This window comes from Octopus bimaculoides, chromosome 18 (genome assembly GCF_046866305.1).
Source record: "Octopus bimaculoides isolate indiv1 chromosome 18, ASM4686630v1, whole genome shotgun sequence".
Taxonomy (NCBI): Eukaryota; Metazoa; Mollusca; class Cephalopoda; order Octopoda; family Octopodidae; genus Octopus; species Octopus bimaculoides.
Genome location: NC_142945.1, coordinates 27,184,283 through 27,206,335, shown reverse-complemented (window position 1 = coordinate 27,206,335; position 22,053 = coordinate 27,184,283). Strand labels below are relative to the sequence as shown.

At 34.7% G+C, this 22,053-nt stretch overlaps 2 protein-coding genes across 3 annotated transcripts in view; both read left to right on the top strand.

Moving 5' to 3' along the window:
- LOC106872045 (polycomb group RING finger protein 3) overlaps nt 1-6,596 on the top strand; it is a 98,294-nt gene extending 91,698 nt beyond the window's left edge. For both annotated transcript variants that reach the window (XM_014918883.3, XM_089365926.1), the window contains 3 exons: nt 1,046-1,275; nt 5,315-5,395; nt 6,413-6,596. In XM_014918883.3, coding sequence (XP_014774369.1) covers nt 1,046-1,275; nt 5,315-5,395; nt 6,413-6,457 — 356 coding nt within the window. In that variant the 3' untranslated portion in view covers nt 6,458-6,596. The remainder of the gene's footprint in view (nt 1-1,045; nt 1,276-5,314; nt 5,396-6,412) is intronic.
- A 12,192-nt stretch (nt 6,597-18,788) lies between these two features.
- On the top strand, nt 18,789-20,591 carry LOC106872044 (protein FRG1). Its single transcript, XM_014918882.3, has one exon. The coding sequence runs from the start codon at nt 19,731-19,733 to the stop codon at nt 20,505-20,507; it is 777 nt and encodes a 258-aa protein (XP_014774368.1). The 5' UTR covers nt 18,789-19,730; the 3' UTR covers nt 20,508-20,591.
- Nucleotides 20,592-22,053: the final 1,462 nt, after the last annotated feature.

Sequence of the window (22,053 nt, the reverse complement as noted above, 5' to 3'; positions counted from 1 at the left end):
TTCTAACATAGCAAACAATGTCTACAATGTTTACGTTTCAGTGTCAAATTACATTTTAAACATTTTGTTTAATTTTCCTTCAGAACTGCATTTGCTGCAATCTTTTGCTTAGTCATCACTTACAGATATTTGCACAGAACATTAATTTCATTAACCTTATCCACTCATTCTTATGTTCCATTCTAGAAGGGCTGAAAATGTCCATTTCTATAGGTCTCAACCATTTTTTATCTATAAACCCCTTTGGTTACTGTTTTATTCTGGTGGACCCCCATAGCCATTCAATGTTTAAAAAGTAGTTTTATAGATACTCCTTTTAAAATTCCTATTTTGCTTTTCACACATTAACTCATATAGGTTGAATTATGTAAAATGTTTGAGAAAGAAATCTACCTGTTTCTTGCATTAAATACATCTAGAGCAAACATTTTTCATGGACCTTTAATATACTATTATGGGTCCCTAATTTGATTTTGCTTGCATGGACCCCACCAAAATCTTATATTGACTCTGGTTGAGAACCACTGCTTTAGATTAATAAATAAAATGAAATACAGTGGTTGGTCTGAAACCTCTGTCCATAAAACACTGCTTCAATTATAGTGTTTTTTCCAGTTGCAAAGAGTGAAGGAATTCCTACCATACACTCTTATGTGTATTGAATTGTGCTGCTAAAATTGCTGCTCCTGTTCCTTAGCACATTCTGTCACAAGTGATATGACTATCATCTTAGTCCTTTTAATACAAACTCACTGGAGACTGCTTCTGGTTTTGTTATATAAACTATTTTAAAGAGTTCATATTTAAACTAAAACTTTGCCTCATTGAACTTTTTGTTATATTTCCAAGACTAGTTTAATAAAAGTAGTTATGTCACTAGATCTCTTCAAATCATTGATTATTTTCAAAATTAACTGAAACAGAGTAATTAATTAAAAATATGGTTGTGAAAGAGTTAACACAGTTCATGTCTCTGTTTTTTCTTTTCCATTGTGTTTTGATCATGTTCAATTTGTTAATGATCTTTGACATGTTTTATTTCCAGCTAATGAAGAGTGTGTGGAAACTGAACGGACACACACGCAACCACCAGATTCTGACACCCAAGACTATCATCGCAGCGATGAACAAGTTAACATCTGTCTAGAAGGTCGAGGTGTATCGATGCGCAATTTGAAACGTAAATTCATTCGATGCTCTTCACAAGCTACCATAATGCAACTGAAAAAGTTTGTTGCTTTGAAAGTATTCAACAGTTCAGCTAAGCATACAGATGTAAGTCTACCATATTTTCCATTATTTTAGTACAAATCTGAGTCTATTTGGCAGTAAATGTTTTGTAACATGAGGTGGAAAGTTCTCAGTATGTCTGTGTAGACATAACTAAGTTTAGCTATTTTCTGTGTTTAATATTTCTGTTTTTAATATTGCAAGTATATTCATAGTAATAGGCAGTTATTTTAATTGGTATTCATTCATAAATAAATACTACAGTAAATATATAATTGTTTATTTCTGCTTTTAATGCCCTTTCTTAATTCTTTCTCTCTTTTGTCTTTCACCCACCTCTTTCTTGCAATCTCTTTATTGCTCTCTCTCTCTCTCTTATTTGAAAATATTGGAATATTGCAATACTTTAGAAAGTATAAAAGTACAGAAGTCTAAAATGCTGCAATATTTTCCTGAATGATTTATGTTCAGAGAAAAGCTAAAGGCATTTTACTCTATTTATGTTAACCTAGCTATCTAAAAAATAGGTATGGTCCTAAATTCTTTGACTCAGGAAGGGCATACTTTTATAAAAGACCTGTTTCAAGAACATGGTCAAATATACAAATTTTTCGCGTTCATGTAAGCAGTCATATTAAACATGCAAATTTATGTGTTTTATTGACTTTTGTTGGCAGTCTTTATAACCAGAAAGTCCTGTATATATAAGATATACAAATACACAATATCTCACAGATGCATTCATATCATTTAAATATTTTATAGTACTTGTTAAAGTTAGCAAATTTGTTGTGGGGACACATCATCATCATTATCATCATTTAACGTCTGTTCTCCATGCTGGCATGTATTGGATGATTTGACAGGCATTTGTCAGCTTGAGGGCTGTCCAGGCTCCATTTGTCTGTTTTGGTTTGGTTTCTATGGCTTGATGCCTTTCCTAATGCCAACCACTTTACAGAGTGTACTTGGTGCTTTTATGAGGTTCCGGCATGGGTGCTTTTACATGCATACTGACATTATTAGCAAAGCGTTTTGTTGCAGAAAACTGGGTTCTGTTTATTTGTGTTTTTAGAACCAGATTTGCCTAAAAATGGAGTACTGCTCACACTATTAAGCAACTTCTTCCAAACAGGTTTTGTCCTCTTTTGTTAGAATACTGAATCAAAATCATAGTCCAGATGACCTCTTGTCATCACTTCAACTGTTCTATCATTGACAAAACATGCAAGTTGGCTGCTTTCCTGCCATTACTTCCATGTAAGATGTTCAGATGAGCTTTCTCTGGTTTCATCCTTTTGAGGATTTTTCATCAGAACTTGGTTTGTTAAATTTTGCAGATTGCATCTGTGTTTCTTAGTTCCCTCTCCCCACACATGCACACACACTCGTACACATACACACATACAAAATTCCATACATATAGCTTTTTCCCCCAGAATGGCTGAGTTGTGGAATAAGTTCTCCCTATTCTTTTCCTTCTGAATATGTCTTTCATCTGTTTGAATCTAGGGTTAATAAGTACCTTACCTAACGTTTCCTTCAATGGAATGCTTTTTATCAGTTGTTTTTTATGACCATCTTATATTATTTCGTTTTACTATCCCTTCATTGTCATCTCATTTATTGTATTTTATAACCATTAGTTCTTTTATTACCATCTCATTGTATGCCATTTAAATCTCTTATCAATAGTTTTATTGCTACCCTTTACATATTGTCTTAGATATGCATGTACTAATATTATATTGTTTTAATGTTCATTTTCTAAGATTGCATGGGTTACACAAGTGTTGTTGAGCCATATTTTCTATGGCCAGATAATCATCCTACTGCCAACTCTTGCCTCTTTCCAAGCAATGTAATGTTCCCCTCTGTGGCTGGATATGTCTTCACAGAAGACTGGAAATCAGGGACACCATTTATATGACATTGATATCCAGTTATAGCCATTCTCTCTCTCTCTCTCTCTCCCCCCCCACTTCCCTCCCCCCACACACTCTGAGCTTCTTCCGTTTCTGTTAACCAAATCCAATCACAAGGCTTTGGTTGACCAAAGACTGTAGTTGAAGGCACTTTCCCATGGTGTCACACACACTGAGGTCGAACCTGAAACCACATGCTTAGGATGTAAACTTCTTGATACTCGCACCTTGTGTATAAGGATTTTGTGGCAGTGATGGCATTCCCTATTTTTACCTGCTTGCAGTGATTTTGAGTAAAAGGAAAAGTGACTCATTTCTTTGCTGTTCGTTAGATAAACATCAGCTCTCTCTCCCTTTTCTCCAGTTGTGTGGCAATTGTCTGATGTGAGCTAACAAGATGATATGTCAGTCACAGTCATTATCAGCTGGAATTCTGTAACCAAACCATTGTACATATTTATTTCTTTGAACGACACCCAGTAAAAAAAAATTTAACTGAAATTTACAAACTGTGCAAAATTTCTCCAATATTCAATAATGATTGAAAACAAAAAAATAAGCATTTAAAAAAAATTTTAATGTGTCTATTGTTTCTTAGATATAGATTTGTTTCCTAAACTATTTTGTGTATGGAATTTTGTTTCATTTCACACTTTCTACTGAGGAAAATATTCATTGATTATTTCTTCACAAGGAATTCTTTTCCATTCCAACATCTCCCAAGTTAATCCAGTTTTGTTCTTTCAAAAGTAAGAGATAATTGGTGTAAATATTCTCGTTAAGTTTTGTCTTCAAAATATGTATAACAGAAACTTGCTGCAAGGTGAGCACACAACAGGAGAGATCTTCAGAGGAAGAACTCCCATTCAACAAGTGTTTTGACCCTTATATCCGACACTCTATGGAAGCCAGGCCCACCCGGGTCATGACTCCTTGGTGTCCTCCTGCTGTTTTCCAAAATCCTGTCTCCAGGATTTGAACCTGTGTTGTTCTTTTGTTCCCAGGTCTGTGTTTCAGCCCACCAGGCTGACTGACAAAGGAACCAACTCTCTTCTTGCTTCTATTCCAGTAAATAACCAATGAAATCCTTAACTAGGTCCATTGGTCATTCCTCTTTGCTCATATCCACAATGAGCTCTTTTCAGCAACATCAGACAAGCATTCAATTGTGGAAGTTCTTCTGTGGCCTTTGATACCTAACTGCCTGAGTAGCTGATAGGTTGATGTAGCCATGAATCCTTGCGATCCAGCTTCAACTGGCTTCACAGTACAGTGGTAGCCCACACTCCCTAGCTGCTTTGCCACTTCACCATATTTTCTCATCTTAAAGATGTGTTACTCTTCTATGTGGTTCTCGTATGGTACTGATAATTCAATAAGAATCACTTTGGCACCCTATTCAGACCTTAAGACAATGTCTGGTTGTAAGCCATTCTTGGTGATAAACTCTGGGTAGTTCTTGCACTTCTCACCAATGTCTGCAGATATTTTCCAAGAATCCTCATGTCCAAGTAGGTTCTCTCCTGCTACAAATTCATATCTACTTATCTTCTTCGCTCCAACCCTTTTCTTTCTTTCTTTGGTTATGAAGGCCACTTTTGATTTGGTTGTGTCCCACTGCATTTGGTGCCAGATTGAAGTGGTCAGTTCTCCTAGCACTCTGTTGTGTCTCTATGTGTACTTGCCATCAGTGAGAGCAGTCTTGCAGGAATTCAGGACATGGTCTATTGACTGGGGTTTGCCCTTGCACAGGGGACATATTGACATGTCTTCCATGCCCCACTTTACAAGGTTGGTATTTGATGGAAGCAAGTCATAAGTTATTCTTATTATGAAACTCAATCTAAGTGGTGCCATGTGCCATACGTCATTCCATGTGAGAGATTTCTGCATTGTAGCATCCCAGGTCGTCCATTACCCCTACTAAGATTGTTGGATAGCTTTCACATACATGTTTCATTCCTCTTCACTCCTAACTTCCTGAATCACAAGATCCCTTTGGACTTCACCTGTTGCTTTTGACCACCACAGCACATTGATATTTCCCAATCCTTACCTTCCTGTCTGGGTAACCCCCAATATCTCTTTATATTAAAGTGGAAGATGGTTGATATTTTACAAATTAATCTGTGTTTTTCATTGTTTCTTTTAATTTATAGATTGATATTCTCTGTAATGATGCCATCCTAGGAAAAGATCATACGCTGAAATTTATTTCAGTCACAAGTTGGCAAGCCAAAGTAAGTTGACATGTTTCCTGTAATTTTACCTGATTAACAATTGAGGACGTTCTGCTTAAATGTTTTATAAATTTCTCCCATGTTAGTGACCACGATATTTGGTTCATGATTGTAAGGCCATGAGTTTAATTCCTAGCAGTGCATTGTGACCTTGAGAAAGACACTTTATTTATCATTGCTCCAGTTCATTCACCTGGCAAAAATGACTTGTACCTGTAGTATACAAAACCAGCCTTGTCACACTCCATGTTATGCTGAATTTCTCTGAGAATTACGTTAAAGGTGCACATGTCTATGGAATGCTCAACACTTGCATATTAATTTCACAAGCAGGCTGTTCTTTTGATTGATCGACTGGATCCTTTAAAACTGACAGAGAGCCAGGCTATCACATGTCCATGTTCTATGCTGGCATGGATTGAATAGTTTGACTGGATCTGATGCGTTCAGGGACTGTATCATGCTTTGGTGTCTATTTGGCATGATTTTTGCAGCTAGTTACCCTTCCTGATGCCAACCACTTTACAGTGTATACTGAGTGCTTTTTTTTTTGTGCCACCAGCATCAGTGTTGTTGCTCTGTAGCCTGCAAGACTATGAGCATAAAATGGAGTTTGGAGAACTTTATGCTAGGGGAGTAAAGAGTAGAAATGGGTAAAGTATAAGAGAAAAGGGTTGGAGCCTAGCAGGTTTCTTGTTACATGACTACTCCTATTTTAGAAGAAAGGGTTGGGGTGGAAGTGAGGATGGAACTGGAAATTGGTGATAAGTTGTCAGAGCGGACCTTCAAGGAATGAGTGGGGAAGAGGTGCCAGGAGTAAGTAGGAGGGTAGGGGATGTTTTGTGTGTGGCAGGGAGCAGAATAGAGATGATGATAGAGGGGGGGGGGTGATGGAAGAGAAATGATTATTCAAAATATTTAAATCCTTATTAATATTCATATATTTGACTATTGTGTACTCCCCTGTTTTAATTACATAATAATGCTTGTTTTTCTTTTTCTTTCTTTTCCTTTCAGGACACACCATTAATGTTACATTATCGACAGAGGGTTGACTTGTGAAGGGTTGTACCCTCTTCTGCTCTTTTCTTTCTACATACATGCAGAGACTAATAGACATATAAAATTCACATGTGCACACAATGCGTGCACTATATACATACATACATACATGTGCGTGTGTCTGTGTACACACGCACACACACATATATACACATATATATATATATTTATGTGTATATATATTTATGTACATATATATATATATATATATATATATATATTTATATATATATTTATGTATATATATATATATATATATATATATATATATATATATATAGATATATATATTTATGTGCATATATGTATCTGTGTATATCTACATATGGATCTGTTATCATTTCTGCTGTCGCCATTGGTATACATAGAACAAATCAACAAAGTGTTGTACATTTCTGCTTGATGAGGATGTTTACTGACATCTGTCGATGACTGAAATGGAGAAAGATAACGTCCTGTGTATTTCTTGTACATATCCCTTGGATAGCTATGACGTCTGTGTTACCGGAGCAGTTCTTCGACTCTTGTTCTGTCTCCTTTCTGTTGCTTCAACCATGCTAATATTTCCTTACTACCATCAACACAACAGACTGCACTACTTGGATGGTGGAATAACATGAAGTAGTTAACCTCGCCAACAAAATAGTGTGGCAATTGGCAAAATTGTCTCCCTCCCCCTCCCTCCCCCTCTCTCTCTTTCTCTCTCTCTCTTTCTCTCTCTCTCTTTCTCTCTCTCTCTTTCTCTCTCTCTCTTTCTCTCTCTCTCTCTCTCTCTCTCTCTCTCTCTCTTTTTTTTTTCCCACCTCTTCTAATTTCCCCACCCGTAAAATCTATGTATGTGATAACAGTGGTCAGAATATGGTTACAGTGTCGTTGTTGTTGTTGTTGTTGTTGTTGCTACCTCTCATTCTTCAATTTCTTCAATGATCTACAACTCTTGGTCAACTATTCCACCTCTCTCAACAACAACAAAAAGAAAAAAAAAACCTTTCATTTTGAAAAGCATAGTAAAGAATCTGTGTAGCTGACTTACATGTTTATGAGTGTCTGTGTATATATATATATATATATATATATATATATATGTGTGTGCACATGATTGTATGTGTGAATATTTGCATGTATATGTATGAAACGCACTTGGTCATACATGTGTGTGTGTGTGTGTATAAATATATGTATATGTGTGTATGTGTATATTTATATATGTATGTATATGTGTAATACACACACATACATGCATATATATGTGTGTGTGTGTGTGTGTGTGTGTAACATGCATGTACATGCATAAATGTTTAGTTATATGTATTTAGGTTACCTTACAGTCTTTTTGGACTGTCTAAAAACCTTATTCGATTTTAACTTCTTTTTCATAAGCCGTTTGACTTCTAGAGCTTCATGTTGAATTGTGTTGTTTTGAGATAGCTTCTCCTGAAAAATAAGAATGATGTGACCAAACATTGGATGGTGCAGGTGGCAGGGGATGGTGGAGGTCACTGTCATTTGTGGAAGTCTAACTTTGTCTAGTTTAAAGAGTTTCAAAAGCAGGGAAGTAAATTGGTTGGTTCAAACCTTCAAATTTAACCAATTGGCTAGCAGAAACTTTTTTTTTAATAATTTTTTTTTTTATAGCGTTTTAGTTTTTTTTCCCCTTTGTCCCTTATGCTTGGTCTTCCTTGCTCAGTATCTTCTAAATCGACTCCTCTTCAATTTTCACTATGTGTTTGTCTCTGTCTTCCTTTCTCTGGTTATCCTCTTGTTTGATGCATCCAGCTCTTCTTGTTTTGTCTCTCTGTTACTCAGTTCCCTTCCAACTTCTCTTGGATGCTGATCATTTGAATGTGCCAACTTTGTGTATGTTATATCCGTGATGAAGCATATGTTCTTCACAACCAGGTGTGACACAATATACCAGTGAAAACAATAGTGATTACAACAAGAAAGGTTGATCTAAGCTTTTCTGGATTGGAACAATGAAAGCAACAACAAGGAAAACAGTTATGCCACACACACACACACACCAAAAAAAATGGTTAATGGAATCACGATAATGATTATAACTGCCAGAATTTTAACTGTTATGTATCAAAAATAAGATTTATCAAAGCTAATGTGTGTGTGTGTGCATGCATGCGCATGTGTGTGTGTGCGTGCATTGTGTGTGTGTGTATATATATATATATATATATATATATATATATATATATTATGTATGTATATATGTTAGTGTACCTGTATATATTACACAGCTTATATTGAGATATATAGTATATATGCACACTCACACACATAAGCATACATGCAGAGTGAGGTAAGAGCATTTATGACAAAATCTTTTTCTTTTAGGATTCTGTCTGTTTGTATATTCTTAGTATGTATGGAACTGCAATTGATTTTAAAGCCTCCACATAAAAGGTGTTATATATTTTCCCCCTGTGAAACAGCATGTATGTACACATATGTCCCTCGTCTGTTGTTTTGTACGCTACAAATTAAATCAGCTTTACAATTGCATGGCTTTAGTGTTAAAGCAAAAAGTCATTCAGTTTAGACTATAAAGCAACAGTGTATGTAGTGGAAGGGTCTCACAAAAGAAGATATTGCAAGGAAAGGAAAATATTACTTGATAACCAAAAACTTTTTAGAAGTTACAAGCATTAATTGTTATTTCTGTTCATGCTATCAACTTAGAGAGCAAAAGTTAGTGGTCACAGTTTTTCCTCTGGAATTATTGCACTGTTCTTTACAGTTGAAGATGTAGCACATGTATTGCAGAGAACAGTCCCCATGTTCTTATCATGTTTAATGTTATGCTAGTAAACTTCCAAAATGACTGGATGTATGTTTGTATGTACTTATGTATACATGTTATCTTTCTTTGTTAACTGCTTGAATTTTTTCTATAATGAAGGATCTGGTTTCAAACAGAATCAAAGATCTATCATGGGAATTTAGATAACAGTAATTGTTTTGAGCTACTTGTGGAACTTAAGAAAAGTTTTGCTTATTTTTACTGAAATGCCTACAGATTGTATTAGTAAAGTGTTTATTAGCTGGTCACTTCCATTGCCTGGAAATCTCAACTTTTTTGAGCATTTAGGCATTTACCAACATGCAGCTTTTTCCCTACTAACTATTTATTAGAAATAAAAAACGAATTTTTCAGACAGATATGTAGGTTTTGATATTGTGTGTGTGTTTGTGCATGTGCGTGCGTGTAGATAGAGGTATGGTCAATTAGTTAAAAATTTTACTTTGCAGTAATGAGGTTTCAGATTTGATCCTGCTGTTTGACATCTTGGGTGAGCCTTGGATCAATCTAAACCTTTGTGAATGAAATTTAGTGTATGGAAACTATGGAAGCCCGTCAGATGGTTTATACTGTACATGTAATTGAACGTGCCATCCTTAATCCATACTATCATAATGATTCTGCTTGAAGATTATGTTAAGGATATTAGTTTCTGTGGAATCTGAATCACAATGGTACATTGAACTGGTAGTTCAGTTGATTGAATGACTAGAATACTCATTGTTGGAACCAGTAGAGTATTTGTTATGTATGCAGTTGTACTTACCTTACCGGATTATTCAACACTGCAATCTGCATACAAGTTAATAATGTAATTTTGAAAACAGTATTTGGCGTTTATGGCTACATGTATGTGCACATATACACCTACAATTATTAATTAAACCATTCATACATATGAAATGTGTTTCTAATATAGTAATCTAGCAATTTCGAATTCTTACCATTTTATTGCTGCTGATTTAGTCATCTTCAAAAGTGGTTTTCTGTTGATAATGGTTTTAAAACTCCAGAAAAGTAAGATACAAACCAGATTAGTTGCATTAGCATTCTTTCAAGCAAAAGAGTTTAATACTTTGTTAATTCTCATAGATGTTGCTCACTAAACTATTTTTGAATCCCACCTCTTGCTAGTTTTATTAAATCTCATCTCATTATCAAGTAAATATTTTAAAGCTGTTTTGTGAAAACAAAGTGTTGGAACATTCTTTCAGAAATTATACCCTGCTATTGTTTTTTTCTTTCTTTCACCTCACCCATTAAGAAAAGAACAAAAAAAAGAAAGCTTAAGAAACTTATTCTCTAAAATGAACGACATCCTTGCTTAGAATTCATCTGATGTAATAGAAATTTATAAAAAAGAAATCAACATGGAAAATAAGTTCAATATTTTATAAACCAGTTGACAGGAAGTAAAAAGTGCAACATTTTTATATAAAAACTTTTATTATTAAAAGAGATTTCAAAACTAAAATGCGAGAATAAGAAACAATAGAACTGTCCAGTGATTGTTACGTTTTGTTTCTGCAGATTAAGATATTTACCTATTGTTTTTGGTGTTTGTGTTAAAGCTAGAGTAGAATTTCTTGTTTAAACTCCAAACATTCTTTATGTAAAACTGTTATTGATGGATATCTGGACGCTTGGAACCAATGAATATTGAAGTGTTCTTCAAAAGTATTTTAACTAGGCATTTGCTTCCCCTCTCTCGCAAAAAAAAAAACAAAAAAACAAAACAAAAAAAAACAAAACCCCAAAAATAAAACAAAAAATAAAAACATACCTGCATATCTGCACATTTTCATTTCCCATTGTGTAATGTGTGTGTGTGTGTGTGTGTGTGTGTGCATGTGTGCAGGCATGTGCACGTGTGTAACCAATGATTCCATATTGCAGGTTTGGGGATTTCCTATGCTGTGTGTGTGTGTATACAAATATATGTGTGATCTAACCATTTTATGTTCTTCAGCTTCATGTTTCATGTTTCTTCCCAATGAATGAGGGAGGCAGCTCAGAAACTCACTATCCCATTTCTCTCTTTTAAAAGAAATACTTCTACATACTCTAGACTGGAATAAATCAGTAGTTTATTTAGTAAAAGTTGCTATGTTTAAAAATTAAACATAGTTTGAAATTTAACCATGCTTCTAATCTTCCGGATTCTATAAATCTTAGATTTAACATTTCTTATTTCTTTACTGCCCACAAGGGGATAAACATAGAGGGGACAAACAAGGGATTAAGTCAATTACATCAACCCCAGTGTGTAACTGATATTTAGTTTATCGAGCCCGAAAGGACGAAAGGCAAAGTCGACCTCGGGGGAATTTGAACTCAGAATGTAGTAGCAGATGAAATACCGCTAAGCATTTCGCCCGGCGTGCTAACGTTTCTGCCAGCTCGACGCCTTTCTAGCATTTCGCCCGGCGTGCTAACGTTTGTTTGCAAATTCATTGTATTAGATTTAACATTTCTATTTATGAAATATCACAAGGTTTTCATCTTTAACCCTTTTGTTATCGAATTTCTATTGAAACACTGCCTTCATTTCAAGTAATTTTGAACATTATAATGAATTTAGTAAACTAGCTTTGTCATTTTTAAGTTGGTGTTACGAGCACAAATTAAAATAAGATTTTGATTGAAGTTTTCAGTTGAGATCATTTTGAAGCTGGGAGTTTGTATCATAGAACCAAGGGCAGTCTTGGGTGGCTTGGTATCAAAAGGGAGTAAAGTTTCTTTAATCCTTACTTTAATTCTCTCTCTTTGGGGCTTAATTCTAAGAGAACACTAACTAGAAACTTTGAAAATATATTACAAGCTAAGTTTATGGTCAATTAAGATGCATATTGTTATTCACAGTTAATCTTGTATAACTACATATTTTGTAAAAATATATTGCTAGAAAAATTACATGACTTAGATCTGTCCTCAGTCTGAGTAACTTTTGATAGATGTGCTTTGTATTTCTTGGAAAAATAGCTGTTCCCTTTAGCAAAAATGTTTTCTGATCCTTTTGATTTTCCTGGTCTTCTCTTGTTTCCCTGATGTTATTCATAAATCCCCTGAAATCCTTTTGCTGAAGTCAGTTTTGTGGAAATATGTGACTCAAGGACTGCATGCAAAGATATTTTAAAAGTCTTCCATGTTGTTAGATATTGATATAGCACTTTTATTTCACATGTTATAATATAAATAGTCTTTGTTGTTTAGCCCTAGGTCAGCCCTGATTAAGTAGACTTATGATCAAAAGTGTTTCAGCCATAACCATTCCTTTTATTCAAGCATTGTACATCCATCCAATGCTGCATCATTCGGTGTAGTCATAGCTGTCAGCTTATTTAAGATGATGGTGTGGGATTTAAGGGAATTTGGCTGCTATTTCTAGCAGGTCAAGCAACCATGTAGTGGCACCTTTGATGAATGCATTGTAGTTGAGTAGTTAAAGTCTTATGATATTGTGTTTGCGAGATTAGAACTTCAAACTTTGCTATGATTGAGTTGTTATAATGCTATAATTCAGTATAGCATCTTGTATTGTATCTGTTTTACCAAAATATTTTAGAATTGCCATCAAGGAAGTCCTCCAGTTTCCAGTAGTTTCTTATACAGGAAATGACAGACACAAAAACAAGAGATTCACTCATTCTGTTGAATAGTTTGTATGAGAACAAACTGAAGGGGTTGCTGGTTTTCAACTCCTTTTTTTCTGTAGGGAGTGATATTAAGTTGACACTAAGAAATAGTGTTTGTCAATCCCATTGTTAGACTGGTTTGATCTTCTTGATTTGGACTAATATTGTTTTTGCTATTTATTGCCGATACGAAAAATAATTCTGAAAAATGAGACAATTTCTTGTCTGCTGCTGTTATTTCTCTTTTCTAAGCATTAAATGTCTGTGAGATGCTTTCTCAGGACAGATACCACAGTATTACAACATTCTTACAATACATCCACAATAAATAGGATATAGAGACTTAAATTTAGAGAGCTTATTCTCTTTTTTCAACTTTTAAACAGTTGTTATGCTTTTCTGCCACATCATATAATATCAAATAAATACAGAGCAAGTCTCTCTTTCTCTTCTCTAATTTATGCACTCTTAGGCTAGCACTATTATGAAGAAAATTTGTTTGCAGATTCATTGTATTTAATTCAGTAATCTGTTTAATACAAAAGAACATTTTAAACATATACTCCTGAATAGTCTGTGAGGTTTCTTAAACATGGATTTACCCAAAATGACATTGTGAATGGTATTAAACCTTAATGTTGCATTGTTCATTTTCCTTTTTTTTTTTTTTTTTGTCACTCCATCTTCCACCATTAACCATTGTGACATCTGTATTCCTGGCCATTCCCCAAACCCATAATCCTTTAATAGTAGAGACACTACCGAATTTTTCTCTATCAGAATCACCTTGGAAACAATATATTTTACTTTGTTCTTTCAGATTTGAAAATTGACACTGTATGTACATTGTTTAGTTTTATTTCCGCTTATATCTGACACTTCTCTCCATGAGAGGGGAAATCAGCTTCACTATACTTAAAAACTTTAAAAAAAAAACAACAAAAAACAAACAAGCAAAAAAAAAACAAACAAACCCCCCCCTGCTCCTTCTTGTATTTTTCTGTTATATATATATATATATATATATATATATATATCATATCATATTGTGTATTTGTTGGTGTTTTGTGATGGAAAATAGTTTGGCTATTATCTCTCTCTCTTTCTCTTTCCCTCCCCCCTCTTTCTAACTCACTAACTTTCATTATACAAAGATTGTTACAGATTCTCCTTGTTGTTGCTTACAAAAATTGGTTTTTAAATTGAGTGAACAACCAGTTACTTAAGCAAGTGCAACACTATTTTTGTTGGAGATAAAACGAGGTGAGGTCATTATTACAACCTGCATCAAATGAGATGAAGTCATTATTACAACCTGCATCATATTAAATCAGTTTTATTTATTTTTTTCTTTAATCAGAGGTGAAAATTTACCACACGGGTTGGACAAAGGTAAAGAATTAAGAAATTAGAGCCTGATCTCAGTTGGCCTTCTCCCCATACCTTTACCTCCATATACACTCTCACACGCTTATACACATTCATAGTTATAAACACTCACTTATTATTACACACACACACACATGTTCACACATGCATACATCTACATGCAAACATTTACACTGCCTTTTAAAATCCATCTGTAAAATACACATAGACCCATACAGATACCTATAATAATAGTAATAATAATAATAATAATAATAATAATAATAATAATAATAATAATATGTCCTTTAAATTTATATGCATGGGAACATATATATTCATACGACCACCTATTTCCCAGCCCCTCCCCCCAACTCAATCACAAACAGTTATACAGTCACCTTAAATTTACACTTACTGATACAGAAACACAATCCTGTACAAAAGAGACTTCTATATGCTGAGATATAAAGCAGGACTCAGTTAGCCTTACCTTACTGAGGCACTCAGTCTATTGACTATTACACAGCTAACAGTCACACGGTGCTGCTGTAGCTGATAATTCTCAAAATATTTATAATAAAAGAAAGATTTCAATTTTTTTGACTTGTTGTTTTTAATTTAATTTAGTTCAATTTTTGTTTAGATATATTTCTCTACAATGTCTTGACAGAAGTAAATTTAATTCAATGTTTTATATTTTTGTGTATATCTTTATATATGTATTGCTATGTTTAGTTCACCCTACAGGAAAAAGATGAACCACATGGTTCCGGGTTCATTCCCACTGCATGGCACCTTGGGTAAGTGTCTTCTCCTATAGCCTTGGGCTGACCTTGTGATCTGGTAGGTGGAAATTGAAAGAAGCCTGTCGTATGTATGTATATATATATATATATATATATATATATATATATATATATATATATGTATATGTATAATTTGTGTTTGTGTTTGTCCCCCCACCATCGCTTGACAACCAATGTTGGTATGTTTATGGCCCCCATAACTTAGCAGTTCAGCAAAAAGACAGTGATAGAATAAGTATTAGGCTTACAAGGAATAAATCCTGGGGTTGATTTCTTCGACTAAAGGCAGTGCTCCAGCATGGCTGCAGTCAAATGGCTGAAACATAAAAAAAGGTTTGTTACGGCTGCTGATTGAAATCATCATCATCATCATTATTTAATGTCCACTTTTCTGTGTTTGTCTGGGATGGACAAAATTTGCTGAGGTAGGTTTTTATGGCCAGATGCCCTTCCTTTTGTCAACCACCACCTGTTCCCAAGAAAGGTAATATTTCTCCATGACCAGACTTGTCTTTCCATGGAAGGCCAGAAATGAACACTATCACTTATATGATGGTATGGTGATGCTCATTTACAATCACTATGTAAAGTCAAAACAAGGCTACACACAAACACCCATATATATACGTATCATTTTTTAAGGTTTTTTTCTATGGATTTTTTTAATAAAAATTCTATCCAGCACTGATTTGTTATGATGTTTTGTACCCAAATACATCTAATATAAAAAATGCGATTGAAGATGGAAAAATAGGTAGTGGGTGTATATGCATATTTCAGGAGTTTTTGATCCTTCTTCAGGACCACATCCAACCCATTAACCATTCATAAACTCATTACTTGAATAGCTACTAAACATAGCAATGTAAAACTATCGGATATATCAATTTTACATATTAAACACATTCCTGACAGCTTATACTTACATATCAATTACTTGTAGGGACACCATATTTCGTAATGCAACCCTAATATATGCCAAAGAATATTAAACGCTTTATAATATATACATGTATGTGTGTCTGTATATACGTGTTGAGCTTCTTCTGGTTTGTGCCTACCAAATTCATCCATGAAACTTTGGTTGGCCCAAGTCTATATATAGTAGAAGATACTTGTCCAAGGTACCACTGTGTGGCCCCTTCAGTATAAGGGATGAAAGACAAAGTTAACTCCACTGACTGTTGAACTCAGAACATTTGTCTTGCTGCAAAAATAAATGAGATTATAGCCATTTTGCTCTTTGCTCCTGCTATCCTAACAATATGTCTCAAATGTGTCATCAATTTTCAATGGCATCAACACTTTTGGTTTTTCTTATTCAACAATTTTTTTTTGCTTAATTCTTCTGCAGGAGATAATTGAAGAAGGTCCAAGTGATTATGAGGAAAAAGTATTTGAAATAACCTACCCCTAATTATCTTTTTTGTCTTTTACCTTTTACTCGTTTCTGTCATCAGACTGCGGCCATGCTGGGGCACTATCTCGAAGAATTTTAGTCAAAATCGTTGACCTCTGTACTTATTATTTTTTTGTAAAGTCTGGTACTTATTCTATTGGTTGTCAAGCCCTGATGGAGGAGAAAGTCATGCACAAAGACCTACATACATATATATATATTCTGGGATTCTCTCAGTTTTCATCTACTAAATCCATTTACAAGGCTTTGGTCAGCCCAAGGATATAGTAGAAGACACTTGTCCAAGATGCAACGCAGTGGGACTGAACCTGGAACCATGTAGTTAGGAACCAAACTTCTTACCACACAACCATACCTAATTACTTGAAAATTTTATTTCAATCCAGATTTCAGAATTATTTTTTTTTTTTAGTATTTTTACTCACTCCAAACCAATTTGCCTATTTTATCATGTACAGCTTACCAGAACACTGATATCACTCTTAGGTTGGATTGAAAATTTGATCACTCAAGTGAAATAGTGATTAAGCTTCTATCTGATCCAAGAGTTTCATTATAATGATCAACCATTTATATAACTCTTGTGATACTAGCCTGCTTGAGACCACTCTAAATAACTAAATAAAAATTTCATATGAATTTATATCCCAAACTCTAGCTTAATAATGATAATTTTACAAGAGTTTGGTTTCAATGGTTGCTGTGTGTAAAGTGGGACTTCGAACTGGTTGATCACTCTCACTATTCTCCAGATTTGGCTTCATCTGGTTATCACCTGTTCCTCTGATATGAAAAAGCATTTGGCTGGGAATCAGAATCACAGTGATGACATCATATCTACTGTTGATGACTTTTTTTCAACAACAGGATGAAAGCTTTTTCGATGGGATTCAAGCATTGCAGCACCAAGAAGTGTGTGGAGTGCAAGAGGAACTATGTTTAAAAATAAAATCTCATTTGGTCACATTCCATGAGTGTATCTTGGTGACTTTTCAACCAGTCCTCGTATATTGCAGTGTTTTCTTTTATCTTCCATGTTTTAGTTGTTTTAGTCATTCGACTGTGGCCATGCTAGGGCACTGCCTTGAGGAATTTTAGTCAAATGGATCAACCCCAGTACTTATTTTTTTTCTCTTTAAACCTGGTACATATTCTATCAGTCTCTTTAGCTGAACCACTAGGTTACATGGACATAAAGATCTCACAGAATTTCCAACCATAAATTTTTAGTTGTTTGAACTGCTCATTGAATTAGTGGTTGAGTATTCCATAGACATGTATTTCCTTCATGTATACTCAGCATGAGATAATGTTGAGTTTGTGAATTATATGTACAATTCATTTGATCTGTTTGCACACAGTTCCTGTTTACTCTATTTCACTTACAGGTTTTGCATTGTCTTTGGACTAATAAGTAAAAAGCAATTCTCAAAATGGCATGCCACAGGATCAAACCTAGGTTGTGATTACACTGTGAACTTCTTAATCTTTTGTTCACTACACTGCGCTGATCTTGGAGTACATTTGGTCTATTAATAGGGTCCCTCTTTCTTTTAAGATGACAGTATGATTTGAGAGGATTTGGGTGATATTTCCAGCAGACTGAGCAGTCATGTAGAGTCTCATCTTGGGATTTTGTTAAATTTCTTCCAAACACTCGAAGTTTTAAAATTCTTACCAGAACATTTTCAAAAAATGTGCTTCTAATGTATCCCTTTAATTACACCACAATGTCTAAAAGGAAAAAAAAAAAAAAAAAAAAGAAACTAAAACAAAATACATTGTACCAGATCTAAATTTAAGTCAATCTCTCCAGATGTAACCTTTTATCGAACTCATGTCTCTTAAAATAACATTGGGTCCTACAGACTGATATTAAATGTTCTTTCTCATTTCCTATGATAAAACTGGAAATGAGGTTTAAAAGAAAAATGCTTGGCAGTGGTGGTGGAGGAGAAAGAATTGGTAACCAATGGCTACGTGGTAATAAGCTTGCTTCCCAACCATTTGCGTGGCACCTTGGGCAAGTGTCTTCTACTATGGCCTTGGGCCGACCAAAAAACCTTGTAAGTAGATTTGGTTGACAGAAACTGAAAGAACCACGTTGTATAAATGTGTGTGGGTGTGTATCTGTGTTTGTCCCTCCCTCCCTCCACCGCTTGATAACCTGTGTTGGTGTGTTTACACCCCCGTAATTTAGTGGTTTGGTGAAAGACACCGATAGAATAAGTACCAGGCTTTAAAAATAAGTACCAGAGTCGATTCATTCGCCTAAAATTCCTTAAGGCGGTGCCTCAACATTGCCGCAACCTACTGATAAGAGATAAAAGAATGATGTTATTGTTTGAAGTGTAATGTTGATGATGATGATGATGGTATTCTTTCTCCACCTTCAAAGCTTGTAAAACAATTTTACTATAAGAAAAGAAAGTGAGGCCCAGTGAGCGTTTGAAGGGTCGATAAAAGGTTACGTCCGTGGAGACTGACTTTAATTTGTATGTTATTAATACTTCACAAATGGAAATTACTTGGGCCTGTCTCAAACAAGGAAATAGGCAATGTTGTGACACAACGTGTCCTTTTTATTTTTGTAGACTTTATGGCATCTGTTTAAAGAAGATTTGGCTGTTATTTCTAGCAGGTCGAGAAGGTTGCGTGTGTGCTGTTCCCATGGGGACGAATGTCACGGCTTCCGGTATATATTCGGCAATCGAAGCTTCGATTTGTTAAAATGATCTAATTTTAAATGCTGTTTTACTATTAATTTCTCGGAAAAAATAAACGCGATTTTCGTCATCGTCAAGCGCAAGTACGTTACTACTACATTTTTTGAAAATAATCTGGTAAAAATTTGAAAATCTTCAAGTAGTTGGCAGAAGTCTTAATAAGATCCCATCTAGATATTTAATTATATTTGTCAGTTGTTTATATGTTTCTTATTATATTTCGTTACTGTAACAATAGTATTAAGAATTATTAAAAGACATTGTCAGAGTTCAAGTTTTACGGAAGTGAACTTCTACCCAGAGTTCCATCAAGAACAAACTTCCTGTTTGAAACATAAACACTTGGATTCCTCGAAACCATGCGAATATTTGTGCTTTAATTTTTAAAAATTTCTATTAATTCAGTCTTTTTCACATTTTATGGACACTTAAGAAATACAGATCATCAATTTATATTTATAATATTTTCTGTATCAGTTGAAAAACAGCTTCAATATAGTATGGCTGATTCATATTCATTTGTGAAAGGTGGACGGTTAAAAGTGAAGGGTCAAAAGAAACACAAAAAACATAAAAAAAGAACACATGATGCTATTTCTGGTCCCGAAGAAAGTAAGCTTGTAGATACTGATCACAGTGGATGGTGGAGTGTATCGTCTATTGATGATTTAACCGGACCCATTGCTGTCGAAATGAAGCCGTTACATTATATTAATAGCTTGGACAACGGGCTTTTTGAACTGGGACCCGAACACGCTGAACAGGAACCACCCGACCCCACGGAGATTATTACAGCTATTAAAGTGAATGAAACGAAAATCGCGCTTAAATCCGGGTATGGAAAATATATAAGCGTGGAAAAGTCTGGTGAAGTGGTGGGTCGGTCAGATGCTATTGGTGAACGAGAACAATGGGAACCAGTTTTTCAAGACGGGAAAACTGCAATATGTGGGCCTAATGGTTGTTTTCTCTCCTCCGATGAGGATGGTAACATTACTTGTATTAAATCAAAAGCTGGCCCAAACGAAATGGTTTGCCTGAAATCTTGCACTGATAATACTCCAGACCCCAAAGCTGATATACCCATTGAAGAACGTGCTTCTGTTAGACAAGCCGAAATCAACTACGTGAAGAAGTTTCAAAGTTTCCAAGACCGAAGACTACGAGTGAATAAAGATGATGTTAAAGTACTAAAGAAAGCTAAAAAAGAGGGAACTTTGCATGGAAATCTATTGGACCGACGCGAAAAAATGAAATCAGATCGGTATTGTAAATAAATAGTTTTGTCATTTTTATTTGATTAAAAAAAAAAAAAAAACCCCAGAAAACTCATTAAACAAAATTTGTTGTCACAATAGAAACTTTGTCTTTTTTATTTCTTATATTACATGTGTATTTGAAACGATGTAATATTGATTGATATCAGGCTGGTATCATGCATACAGTTTAAAAGCTATAAACTTAGGGCGATCTTTCGGCGCTTTCTCTATCTCTTTCGCGTCCTTTCCCACTTCCCTAACACAACATTTTTTACGGAGACTGCCGAATTGATGTAAATAAAGAGATGACAGAAAAAGGATTAGTATCGAAAGATCGCCAAACTTAGTATTGGATTATATATATACACACACACACACACACGTAGAAATTCAAATATTAATATTACATATCTTCATCTACTCATTGTTGCTTTAGCAGAGTTCACTTTGTTGCAGGCATTCGAATTGGACCTTGCTTTCTTCTCCACCCATGTTTTTCTTACAGAGTAAACATTCAAACTAAACATCAGCTGCATCAAAGTCATCAATCTGGGAGAGTCAAGCACTGTCCCTCTTCCTAACATATAAAAGTGACAATCAATGTTTGTATGCATTTTATGTGTGTGTGTCTGTGTATAAGTAAAATGTGTGTATGTATGTGTATTTTATTTGAGAGGAATAGCAGAGCAGTGATCTGCAAACTGCAGACTAGAGAATGCTTTATTATGAATATGGCATATGATAGAAAGCTGAGAGTGAACAATAAATCCTGAACCAGTAACAAAAAGAAATTGTTGGGTGGTTGTAGTGTCACTGATTTATTTAGGAAGGTGGTTGTGTAGAAGGAAAAATATGCTATGATGTGAGTCAAATTTAGCTATTCTGTTAGCATCAGTGCTATTTGGCATTGCAGGAGTAAATGATACAGTCAGAAGGTGCTGAAATTGTAATATCAAAGTCAACATCTGATGAAAGGGATATTCCATAGTGCAGGCTGTGCCTAAAATGAAACACATTTGTAGTACATGGCTGTGTGGTTAAGAAGCGCATTTCCCAACCATGGGTTCAGTCTCATTGTGTGGTACTTTGGGTTAGTATCCTCTATTCCCTAGGCTGACCAAAGCTTTGTGAGTTGATCTGGTAGACAGAAACTGAACATTCATGTAACAAAAAAAAATTCTTCACCACCTGACCTCAAACCTCCGACTATTCCAAGTTATATTGAAATCATCCTAGACAGACCCTTTTACAAGAGAGTGGTCTATCCAGAATACATGATTTTACAGGAAAAATAACATCATCACCATCATCATCTCTTAATGTCTGCTGTCCATGTTGGCATGGGTGGACAGTTTGACTAGGGCTTGTAAGCTGAGGAGCTGCACTAGACTCCAAATATATCATTGTTATCTTCTCAACATCGAAAATCTTACATTTGAAAATAGATGCTTCACACAGAAAATGAACTTTGCATACATGTTTCAAACAATTGACATTTTTAAATTGATAGAAATGACATTACTAGAAATACAGGCTTTTAAAATTAAAACTAACATAAGAACAC

What these genes read in the sequence shown, in the direction of transcription:
- LOC106872044 (XM_014918882.3), top strand. Translation starts at nt 19,731, where the DNA reads ATGGCTGATTCATATTCATTTGTGAAAGGTGGACGGTTAAAAGTGAAG.